At 36.2% G+C, this 12772-nt stretch overlaps 1 protein-coding gene across 2 annotated transcripts in view; it reads right to left on the bottom strand.

The window, feature by feature from the left end:
- Positions 1-12772, bottom strand: part of TTC6 (tetratricopeptide repeat domain 6) — a 234798-nt gene that overhangs the window by 205215 nt on the left and 16811 nt on the right. The window contains exon 3 of one of the 2 annotated variants that reach the window (XM_073010817.1): positions 1251-2204. In XM_073010817.1, coding sequence (XP_072866918.1) covers positions 1251-2189 — 939 coding nt within the window. In that variant the 5' untranslated portion in view covers positions 2190-2204. Of the gene's footprint in view, positions 1-1250; positions 2286-12772 lie in introns of those variants that run through there. The other variant, XM_007986533.3, reaches the window with a different exon arrangement.

Raw genomic sequence — 12772 nt, 5'->3', positions numbered from 1 at the left:
CCTGATCTTGTTCGGTAACAATGGGGAGGTGTGAGTCTCAACTCAGAACATTTGTCATACTCTGCCCACAAACATTAGGCCAAAGGCAACACCAGAGACTCTTGCTCATACCTGTTTTTGCTTCCCTTTATGGTCACATTCCTTAAATCACAGCCAAGAGTGTATTCTGGGGCTGAAACAATTTTAAAGACATAATGCAGTAGCAGTATTCTGTGTACTAATAAGATATTTGTAGCTGCAGCCAAGAACAGTAATAGAATCTTCTTGCTTCTGTCATTCTCAAAAAAACTGTGTCTCATATTTTTCTTTCTGTCCTTCTTTCTTTGGGTTTGGGGGTCAAGTTCCCTTGTTACTACTTTTGCTGTCAATGTCCCTGCCACAGCAAAGTCTGTATAATGGACAACATACCTTAAACTTAAATATGACCCTATCTAGCTTAGCTTCCTACCCAGGACAAGTCATAATGAATCAGTGGGCTGTCCCAGGCATGGTTCCAGCTCAGTGTCTCGGATGAGACTGCCTGGGGTGGAATCCCAGCTCTGCCATGCATTAGCTCCAGAACACTGTGCCAATCTTTTTTAACTTCACTAAAGCTAGAAGGCCTCCATGTCAGACAGGACTTTTATTAGTATCTATTGACCTGATAGGGTTGTCATGGGGACAAAAATGCATGTATAGTGTGTCCCATAGAGTTTGGCACACAAGACGCACTTAAAAATCTCTATGATTGGGAAGACCTAGAAAATATTTTTAAAAATGTTTCAAGAGAATGATTTTCACTGAAAATACAGAATTCTTATAAATTGTAATATGCTGATCTTCTTAGAATATAAATGCACTTTTACTTTAATTTACTACTGCTAATATTAAACTGTAACAGAAAAAAAAAGTTTTTCACATAAAATGCCTGTTCCTTTAATACTAAATAATCACAAAACCTTTGAAGGGTAAGGCTACTAGTGACGTATTACTGAAGTCTTCAGCTAATGTTCTCTGAATCAGTTTTTGGGATCATCGCTCAGTTTCCTTCGCTTTGAAAAGAGGATACACTCCCTAGACAGAAAATTCAAAAATTCAAATGGAAAATTCAAACAAAATGCAAACAAGTTGAATAACGCCCCAGTGTTTTTGTGTTATAATACATGACACCCTGTGCACCGAGATAGCATCCATAATAAACTACGCTTACATATGTAATGTGCCCCAAATTGCATTTGGGAGAAACATTACTCTGGTTTTGGTTCACCTACTTCCATTCTAATATCGTAGTTCTGGCCAAGGATGCTCCGTATGAGCTCTTTGATGGTCTGGTCGGAGGCCAGCTGGGCCTCGGACTGCAGCGAGGCGATGATCTCTTCGATGGACGTGGGGATCACGCGGGCGGGCAGCAGCGCCTGCCAGGCGGCCTCCCGCGCGTCGCTGGGAGGCAAGCTCTCCTGTTCTCCCTGGGCTCCTAACCCCGCCGCTTCCCGCGCCTCGCGGGCCCGGCTCTCGCTCATGAAGTGGGTGCGGATCCTCACTTTCCTCCGCCCGCTGGTGACATCCGTGTAACCGTCCTCTGTGGAGACGGAGCTGACATTCCTCTCTTTGGCCATGCAGGGCCCTGAGAGAGGAGCTACCTCCTGGCTCTCCTCGCGCCCCCTGCCCAGGTCAAGGACCGGCCTGGGGGCCGCGTGCTGCGAGCTCCCCAATACCCTGCACGCTCTGCGCTTCACGGGCGGCTCGGGCGGTGGCAGCAGGACCACGGGTCTGGCCGTGCCGAACCCCGAGGCGATGACTGGCGGCTTTTTCAGGGTCTGATGCCGTAGGAACGCGGAGCTCCGCAAGTAAAAGTCCCGCGGGCGAAACGACAAGGTCTTGCCTGGAGCCGCCGCCTCACCCAGGCCCGAGGGCCGCGGCGCGCCTCCGAGCACCTCCTGCAGGAGGGCGGCCGCGGACATTGCAGGGCCTTTAGCCAGAGGGGACCCTCTCGACGTCCGGGCTGCGGCGCGGGAAACGCGCTCGGGACGGGCCGCGCCGGGGGCATAGAGGCTGTGGACTGGCCTTTCATCTACAGCCGGCTTGGAGGCCAGCTTCTGCTTGAATCGGAGAAAATCCTTTTTAGTTTCCTGCCGAACCTTCTCAAGCTCTTTAAACATATACGATTCCTCTTTGTATTTCAGGCCAAAGTGCCTTGGGATCGTGGACATCTTGATAAATTTGACCTGTAAAGTAAGTCCCAAAACAATCATATGTGTGGTGTGCGTATATACATAAATACAAAGCAAAACTGGAATAAAATTCCAGCTCAGCAAATCTTCTCACTGTGCTCCCTGAGGCACAAGTGGGTAATATTATCATGTAATTTTATGTCCACCTATTGGCCATTTCACAAGAACCATGAAAAACCTCTAAAGCAGTCATTTTTTTCGGTGGAAGTTTCCCAAACCTCTATTGGATTTCTTTTAACATTTCTTTAAACTCTAATGTAATGTTCCACTTCCAGGCAAGTAGTATCGTACTAAGCATAGCTTAGAAAATCCCCAGGACCCCTGCTACAACAGAATGAAGGCCACAAACTGTGGCCTGAGGCCTGAATCATTCAGCCCGTATTGTTCAGAGTATTTCAACAATTTTTTCTTTTTTTGAGACAAGATCTCGTTCTGTTGCCCAAGTGGCTGGAAAGCAATGGCATAATCATGGCTTAGTGCAGCCTCGGCCTCCTGGGCTCAAGCGATCCTCCCACCTCAGCCTCCTGAGTAGCTGCGATCAAATGTGGTACACCACATCCAGCTAATACTTTGTTTGTAGAGATTCCGTCTCTCTGTGTTTCCCAGGCTGGTCTCTAACTCCTGGGCTCACGCCATCCTCCCACCTCAGCCTTCCAAAGTGTTGAAATTACAGGCGTAAGCAACCATGTCTGGCTTACTTCCACAATCTTAATTCATAGCCAACTATTTTAAATTGGAAGATTTTCATATACCAATTCAGATTTGCAGTTTCTCAGAAAAAAAGAAAAATGAAGGGTCTGTCAGTGCAAGGGCCAAATCCCAGCTCCTGTGGCTAGACAGCTGTTTCCCCTTCCCTCTCCAACTGGTCCCAGGTGTCCCCTTCCTCACCCAGCTCACTCCCTCAAAGTGTCATCTAAGCCACAGCAGCATGTAGGAAGGGAATGAGAGAAACCTCAGGATGGGCTGCAGCTAGATTATGAGGCCTTCAGTGCCACTCTCTGTACTTTTTCTGTGAGCTACTGGAAACCACTCTAAATTTTTAGCAGAAAAGTAACGATATATTGAGTAGAAAAAGGAATAAAGCCTGGAAGGACAAGTAAGAATCTGGTAGCTGGAGCCTGAGTCTGGCCTTGATAATGAAGCAGAGTAAAAACAGAAACAAAGCTAGGTAAAACTGACAGGACTTGGCCAATGATTAGGAATAAATGGGAGCAATGAAAACTCCTTCAAAAAATAGGGACTTTGAGTCAGCCTAATGAAGTCTTAGTCGTAATAAAACTTCTGTTATTCACTGAACTGTGCACTTGAAAATGTTTAAGAGGACAAATTTTGTTATGTGGATTTTAACTACAATTTTTAAAAATTCTGTTATTCAGCAGGGCCAGCTAGCTATGATCATAAGTACATTTTGAGATCTTAAAAGATCATTACCCAAAGCCAGGCTAGCAGTAAATATAAATAGGGGACCAATGGCAGGTTCTGTGGCATACTTACCTGTGTGAGGTGGCAGGGGCAAGAGCAATCAGAGAGTTAGAAAAATGAAGAGGACAGTGTTCCACAGAACACACCAAGAGGAGCATTTCAAGAAATCAGGGTAAAACAATGAAAGTAAAACAAAATACAATGAACTAGAAGAATAATAAGTCTTTAGAGAACACCCAAGGTCAAGTTTCTTTGAAAATAAATAAAACAGTAAGGCAGAAACACCTCTGGAATGTCATCATTATTTCCAGATATGATTATCTACTGAAAACACCAACACTAGAACTCTAATAGGATTCTGCAAGGCATTTGAATTTAAAATATATATAATATATATTTAATGTATATTATTATTATATATTATTATATATTATATATAAATTATATATTACATATTATAATATATTTATGATATATATTATAATAATATAATATATAATATATTATATATTATATATAATAATATAAATATATATGATATATATTTTATATATTATATATTATATGTAATATGTAATATATATTAGCTGGTTATTTTGCTCGCTAGTTGATGCAGTTTCTTCCTAGCATCGATGGACTTTACATTTTGACATGTTTTTGCAATGGCTGGTACCTGTTGTTCCTTTCCATGTTTAGTGCTTCCTTCAAAATCTCTTGTAGGGCAGGCCTGGTGGTGACAAAATCTCTAAGCATTTGCTTGTCTGTAAATAATTTTATTTCTCCTTCACTATAAAACTTAGTTTGGCTGGATACGAAATTCTGGGTTGAAAATTCTTTTCTTTAAGAATGTTGAATATTGGCCCCCACTCTCTTCTGGCTTGGAGTTTCTGCCGAGAGATCTGCTGTTAGTCTCATGGGTTTCCCTTTGTGTGTAACCTGACCTTTCTCTCTGGCTGCCCTTAACATTTTTTCCTTGGTTTCAACTTTGGTGAATCTGACAATTATGTGTCTTGGAGTTGCTCTTCTCAAAGAGTATCTTTGTGGCATTCTCTGTATTTCCTCAATTTGAATGTTAGCCTGCCTTACTAGGTTGGGGAAGTTCTCCTGGATGATATCCTAGAGAACTTCCATCCTTATATCCTTATATCCTTATATCCTTATATTATATATAATATATATTATATATTTTAAAGTCAAATCCCTTGCAGAATATATTGTTATATATAATGTATATATAATATATTATTTATATATAATAATTTTATTATATTTATACATTATATAGTTAATATAATTAATATATTCATATATTATAATCTATATATTTATTTATAATTTATATATTTATATATAATTTATATATATTATATTATATATTTATATATAATTTTTATATTATATATTATGTATTTATATATAATTTTATATATAATATATTATATATAATTTATATGTATTTACATATAATATATATTATATAATTTACATATATTATATATTATATAATTTTTATATAATATATTACATATAATTTACACTAATATTATATATAATTTATATATTATATAATTTATATTATATATTATATATAATTTGTGTATAATATATATTAGATATAATTTACATATTTATATAATACCTTATCTATAATATATATTTTATATATATCCCCCAATAATTTCTTTATACCAAAATGGTCTCATCAAAAACATAATGGACTTTAGCCTGGGCAACAGATGTAAAACAATGTTTTTACTATAATAGTAAAATTTCATTTGTAATATTTTTAAAGTAAGTATCTGGGCATAAACCTAACAAAAACATGTACTGAAACTACATGATTAAAATTTTTAAATTTTACTGAAGGATATTGAAGAAAGATTCAACTAAATAGGAAGTTAATGTTCCTTGATGGAAAGACCAAATATTTTAATTATATCCGGCCTCACCAAAATACTGTATTGGTTTCATGCCAATGAAAAACTCTGAAAATGATATTTTGAACTTTGAAAGGTAATTCTGGATTCATTTGAAATAATAAACAGGCTGGATTAGCCAAAAAAAAGAAAGGAAAACAGAAATGAGGCAGCACTTCTTGCTCAATGAAGAGCAACCAGATAAATAAAAGGTTTACAGATGCAAGAATTAGAACTGAAAAACTCCTGCTAAAATCAATAGCTACACTGAGAAAGTGAGAAAAAGGATGAAATATAATATTAGTTATATTATAAAGGCAGCATTAAATTGATGATAAAAGAATTTTTCAATAAATTGTACTGAGACTACTACACAGCTATTTGGTGCAATTTTTTGGTGTATTTCATGACAGGTACCCAAATAAATCCATATGGACTTAAAACTTAAATGTGGAAAACATATTTTTATTTTACTTTGCATTTTTATCACTTATCTACATTTCTTAGTTGGACTCATATCAATTCATGAAATAATTATCTTTACAACTGTAATTATTCATTTATCATGATGTTTGATAGTATGAAGAAAATCTCCTGTTTATCCTCCAAATATAGTCTTAGTGCTTTTAATTGAAGACCCCGCTACATGAAGAGCTCATCATATCTGGGAATCAATAGGCTTTCTTTCTTTACCTAGCTCTACCACTGACTAGACCTTGGACAATTCAATTCTATCCATACGAAGGGTTCATATTAAATAGTGAAAATTATCTGTTGCCAGTTTTCCAGACCATAGGATATGAACAATATAAATTATTTCTAAAGCCCTTAAGAAAGTTTCCCTACTTTAAAAAATGCTGTATAATCGCACCCCCTCCCCCAGTATTTTGACTGTTATTGTTTGCACAGGTGGCAATATGTTCATATCAACACTATCTGCATTTCTTCCTGCAAAAGGTTGAAAGGTAGTAACTGGAACAGAGCACAGACCAGAAGTACATTGGTACCTGATGAGAATCTGACTTGACTCTCCCACTCACACTTCCCTTTTATTTCTTAGTTCCTGCTTTCTCACTTCTCCCAGGCCTTTTGTTTGCTATTGAAGTTTAACAACTGTTCATTGTTTAACACTTCTTAGTACATTCCCATGAGTTCTTAACAGGAAAGTTGCTCTTTCTATCTCAAATTAAACCAACAGGAAATAGAACTTCTAAATTCAACAGGAACTTCTATTGTGCATTCAAGATGGGTGGTATACCAGTGCTTCATGGGCCAGTCCATCAAAGCTAAGTGCCTTTATTCCCCTACCCACTCCTACAACACAAAATACATAAAATGACTTTTAAACATTCATTCTCGTGAGAAAATAGCATGTTCTCTTTTTCAAAGGAGGAATTTACTAAGAGAGACTAGTTCTAGCTTGGAGATACCAAGGGAAAAATAATGTAGTTGTCTCTGAAGGAGAAAGTATTCATCTACATGATGTATCAAATAGGCAGCTCACAAACCAGGCTGATTATGTTTACCCTACCCTTTAAAATGGGACAGAATGCTCTTAAAAATCTGTCTATGCCTTTTCCTTTCTCTTCTTCCAGGAGGTTCAAGGCCTGAGCAGTGAAGTAGTCAGAAGCGTCAAGAGCCAGCCTTTTCTTCTCTCTCACAAGGCCAGGTCAGCCAGCAGAAGAAAGTTCTCCAGCCAAAAATGGCTAAAGACTCAGGCAGGGCTGCCCACTTGAATTCTCTAGACCATTGCAGGTTGCTCTCTGGTTCTTGCAGTTGTGTCTATTTCTCCTATTGGAACAGAAAATCCAAAACTTTGCTCAAGACTATAACTAAAGTCGAAATAAATGGAGCAGATTACCACATGACTTGGTTCCAAGCTACACAAACCCACCTCACAAAGGGAAAGCTGTCTACATATGTTAGGCCTAACTCATCAGAGTATTACATTAGGAATGGGCCCAGAAAGTAATATGGATTACCTGACCTTGACCTCTTCCTATATGTAGTCAGGGGACCACACTAAGAAGGATAACATATTAAGAACAAGATTTGGGTTTTCCTAGGTCCATAATCAAATATCATCTCAATTGACATACTTCCTAAACTTCAGGTCAATGTCAATTTCCAATGCACAGTACTAAAGTTCCAAAACAAACTTCTTAGCCCAAGGACAATCTATCTCATTTAGTGAAATCTTCAGTCTTGCAAGGAAAACAAAAATATTCTGAAAACAATACTTGCTTTTGAAATATCAGTGGGAGAAATGAGATTTGTTTGTGCCCTCATTGTCATTTACAAAAAAAGCCTCAAAAGAAATATATAAACATATTAATAATTTTGCTAAAAGAATGGGAAAACAGTGATTTATTTCTATTTTTCTGCACTTTCTATACTTGTTTTGCTGCCTTTAATCCTGTTAATACCAATAATAATAAAAACCGCTTACATGTGCTCCTTTAAAAGGATATAGAAAATAGAGAAAATGCTATTTTTCAGGCTCAGAAGAGGTTTCTCTCTAAGCTATTCAAAAGCTCACAGAAATTTCAATAACTATAAAACCTCAGCCCTTTATAACAGTCATCTAGAATATGCCTATATCCCTTGTGAATGTATACTTACATTCAAAAATACATACATATATAAATACATAACAGCTAATGAAACAACAAAATACTCCTCTGCCTTTTTCTTCTCCCCATTTTCTATCTTCCCTTCTTGGACTCCCTTTAATTGCTTAAAAAGCCAAAATTTAAAAATAAAATGTGGCCAGGTGCAGTGGCTCATCTTGTAATCCCAGTTCTTTGGGAGACCAAGAAGGGAGAATCACTTGAGCCCAGGAGTTCAAGACCAAAGAAGGCAACATAGGGAGACCCCCATCTCTACAAAAAATAAAAGATTAACCAGGCATGGTGGCACATGCCTCTGGTCCCAGCTAGACAGGAGGCTGAGGTAGAAGGATTGCTTGAGCCCAGGAGGTCAAGGCTGCAGTGAGCCATCATTGTGCCACTGCACTCCAGCCTAGGTGACAAAGACTGTCTTAAATAAAAATTTTTAAAGAATAAATAAAAATAAAATGATTGTGTGTGTGTGTTTAATGGTCATTGTACTTCTGACATGTTAAAATATTGCCCGCTCTCAGTTTCAAAAGCAATTTGTTGAAGAGGCGTAGATGCATCTTTTTTTTTTTTTCCTGAGATGGAGTATCACTCTGTCGCCCAGGCTGGAGTGCAGTGGCACAATCTCGGCTCACTACAAGCTCTGCCTCCTGGGTTCACACCCCTCTCCTATCTCAGCCTCCTGAGTATCTGGGACTACAGGGAGCCGCCACCATGCCTGGCTAATTCACAGATGCATCTGTACAGGCCAATTCCTCACAACAACGTATAAAGTTTGGACAAAATATTTTTTTATTGACCTAAGAATTCTTCAGAGTAAATAAAACAGGAAGATTGTGGAGGAAAGTCAACATTTGTGCAAACTGGCCTGGAGAGAAGTTTCTGGTTTATTGTGGTTTTTCTTCAAACACAGTCCATAATTGCAGAATGGCATAGCGCAAGTGTCAAAAACATTGATAGGAAGCCCTTCATTATTCTAGCCATAAGAATCAGGGAAAGGAGCCCAGACAACAAACATCACTGAGAACTGAGAGAGAAATTCTGGAGGGAATAGACCCAGAGAAGATAATCCCCAAATTCTTCTAAACCCCACGTATCTCCGACTGACCTTTGATTCATGTATATGCAAGACAAACTCAAAGTAGCACAGCAAAGGCTTAAAGAGCTGAACTGAACCACCAACCGCAGAATAAGACAGGTCTTACAGTGAGTTTAACTGACTGGGGAAATGCCTGCTAAATGGGAAACAACAACATTCTTCAGAAAGGATATGACAGAACCTAAACTCTACATGACAAAACATTCACAATGTCCAGGATATAGTCCAAAAATACTTGGCATGAAAAGACTTGGGAAAATTGACTCATTCTCAGAGGTAAAGATAATAAACAGATCCCAGTCCAGAAATTACTCAGGTGTTGAGATTATTAGAAAAGGACTTAAATTAAAGCAACTCTCATAACTATGCCCAGTCAAGTAAAGGAAAATATGCTAGAGATTAATAAAAAGAAAAAGAAAATTGAACAGATCCCATTCTAGAAATGACTCAGATGTTGAGATTATTAGAAAAGGACATTAAAGCAAACATTATAACTATGCTCAATGAAGTAAAGGAAAATATGCTAGAGATTAATAAAAAGAAAATCTTGGCAGAGAAATTAAAAAAATAAAAATAGAAATTTTATACCTGAAAATATATTTTCAAAAAAAATTGATTAGGAAAATGGAGATATCAGAGAAAAGAGTAACTGAGTTTAAAGATAAATGCACAGAAATTATCCATTATAAGAAAAGAGAAAAAAGAAAGCCTGAGATACTTGTAAGGATAATACTAAAAAGCACTAACATTCAGATAATTAGTATCCCAAATAAAAAGGAGAATGATTGCTCCACTGCACTCTAGCATCCTGAGTGACAAAAAGAGAATCTGTCTTAAAAAATAAAAAATAATTATGTTTGAGAACTTCCTAAATTTGAAGAAAGACAAATTTATAAATTCAAGAAGCTCAGTGAAACTCAACCGGAATAAATGTAAAGAAAATCATATGTAAGGTGATAAAAAACAAATTCAAAGATAAAATTCAAAAGCAGACAGAGAGAAACAACACGTTATTGACAGAAAAACAATAATTCAAAGACCATGGACTTCTCATCAGACACCCCTAAGAACAGAAGACAGGGAAATAGGATTTGTAACATGCTAAAAGATTTTTTTTAACTGTCAACCCAGGGCAGGTGCAGTGGCTCATGCCTGTAATCCCAGCACTTTGGGAGGTCCAGGCAGGCAGATCTCTTAAGGTCAGGAGTTTGAGACAAGCCTGGCCAACATGGTGAAACTCCGTCTCTACTAAAAATACAAATATTAGTTGGGCACAGTGCTGGGCACCTGTAATCCCAGTTGCTTGGGAGGCTGAAGCAAGAACACTTCTTGAACCCAGGAGGCAAAGGCTGCAGTGAGCCAAGATTGTGCCACTGTACTCCAGCCTGGGCAACACAGCAAGACTCTGTCTCAATAAATAAATAAACAAATTGTTTAATTTAAACTGTCAACCAAGTATTCTATATCTAGCATGCATATTCTTTTTTAAAAGGTAAAAAAAAAAGACATACTCAGATAAAACAAAAAATCTAAGAGAATTACTCACCAGCCAATAGAAATTACAAGAAATGCTAAAGAATGGTCTTCAGGCAGAAGAGAAATGATACCAGAAGGAAACTTAAATCTTTAAAAATGAATGAAGATGAGAAATGTGTCAAATGTCTGAGTAAGTACATGAAGCTATTTTTTTCTCTTAAGTTTAAAAATAATGTATAAAAAGTATAATATTGTGTTGTGGAATGTTTATGTAAGTAGGCGCAGTACGTATGACAAGAACCAAAAAGACTGTGATAGGTGTGGGCAAAAGAACTATATGGTTGTACAGTTTTTGCATTTTATGTGAACTAGTTCAATATTAACTCTAAGTAGACTTTGAAATGTTAAGGATGTGTATTGTAATTACTAGAGAAACCATTTTTAAAGTAATGCAAAGAAGTGCAACTAAAAAGCCAACAGGTAAGTAAATTGAAAACAAAAGATATTATTAAATCATAGAATATATTTTAGACTGAATAATAATGAAAACACAACATATCAGAATGTGTGGAGTGTAGCTGAAGCAGTGTTTAGAAGGAAACTTATACCCTAAATGATGAAATCAAAAAGAAGAAAGGTCTAAAATCAATAACCTAAAGTTCCACATTAAGAATCTAGGAAAAGAAGAATAACGTATACTCAAAGTAATGGAACGAAATAATAAACATAAGGATATAAATCAATCACATGGAAAACAGAAAAAGAATTGAGAAAATTAACTAAGTCAAGAGTTGGTTCTTTTAAAATTTCAACAAAATTTAAAAACCCATCTGACTAGACTGTTTAAGAGAACAAAAATCACCAATATCAGGAATGAAAGAGAGGATTTCACTACAGAACCTAAAGATACTAAAGGACAATTTTAAAAATGTGATAAACAACACTACACCAACAACATCTAACAATTTAGATGAAATGGGCAATTCTGAAAATTACAACTTAATAAAATTAACACAAGAAACAGGAAATCTGAATAGCTCTATATTTTTAAAAAATTTTATCTGTTATCAAAAAATGTTACCACAAGGACAATTCCAGCCCTGGATGGTTCTCTCAAATATTCAAGAAAGAAATAAAATCCATCTTACATACATTTATTTCAGCAAATAGAGGAGGAAGGAAAATTTATTTTTTGATACCTGCATAACCATAATACTAAACCTGACAAAGGCTTTTTTAAAAGAAAGAACATTACATACTAATATTCCTTATGAGCATATATGCAAAAATCATTAACAAAATATTGGCAAATCAAATCCAAAAATATATTTTTGAAAAGGATAACACATTTTGACCAAATAGATTTATCCAAGGGTTGAAAAATTGATTTAAGTATCTTAATTTATTATATTTATTTGAAAATCAATGTAATTCACTATATTAACAGAGTACATGAAAACAATATGATTATTTTGGTGGTGAAAAAAATATTTGAAATAATTCAACAACCATTCAGGATAAAAATAAATTAGTAGCTTTAGGCAAACTATGAATCACAGGGAATGTCCTCAATCTAATTAAGAAAATATACAAAAACTTTACAGCTAACATTATATTTATGCTTTCCGCCTAAAGTTGGAAACAAGGAAAAAATATCTCACTCTTTTCATGCGTATGCAGCATCATACTGAAGGTCTTAGCCATTGCAATATGGCAAGATAAAGAAATAAAAGTAATAAAGATTGAAAAGGAAAAGGTTAAAGTGTCCCTATTTGCAGATGACATAATTTTTAGGGTAAAAATCCTGAGGAATCTACAAAAATCTATATGTCTTAATGAGTGAAAATATAAAGGTTGCACAATACACAGTTAGCAACATACAAAATCAGTTCCATGTTTATATAGTAGCAGCAAACAACTGGAAAATATTTTTTAAATTCCACTTACACTAGTGCCTTCACAAAACATAACATTTAGGAATTAATGCAACAAAAAATGTCCAAAATCTCTACACTGAAAATTACAAAACAT

This window comes from Chlorocebus sabaeus, chromosome 24 (assembly GCF_047675955.1).
Source record: "Chlorocebus sabaeus isolate Y175 chromosome 24, mChlSab1.0.hap1, whole genome shotgun sequence".
Classification (NCBI taxonomy): domain Eukaryota; kingdom Metazoa; phylum Chordata; class Mammalia; order Primates; family Cercopithecidae; genus Chlorocebus; species Chlorocebus sabaeus.
This window is presented reverse-complemented; position numbering and strand designations above follow the sequence as displayed.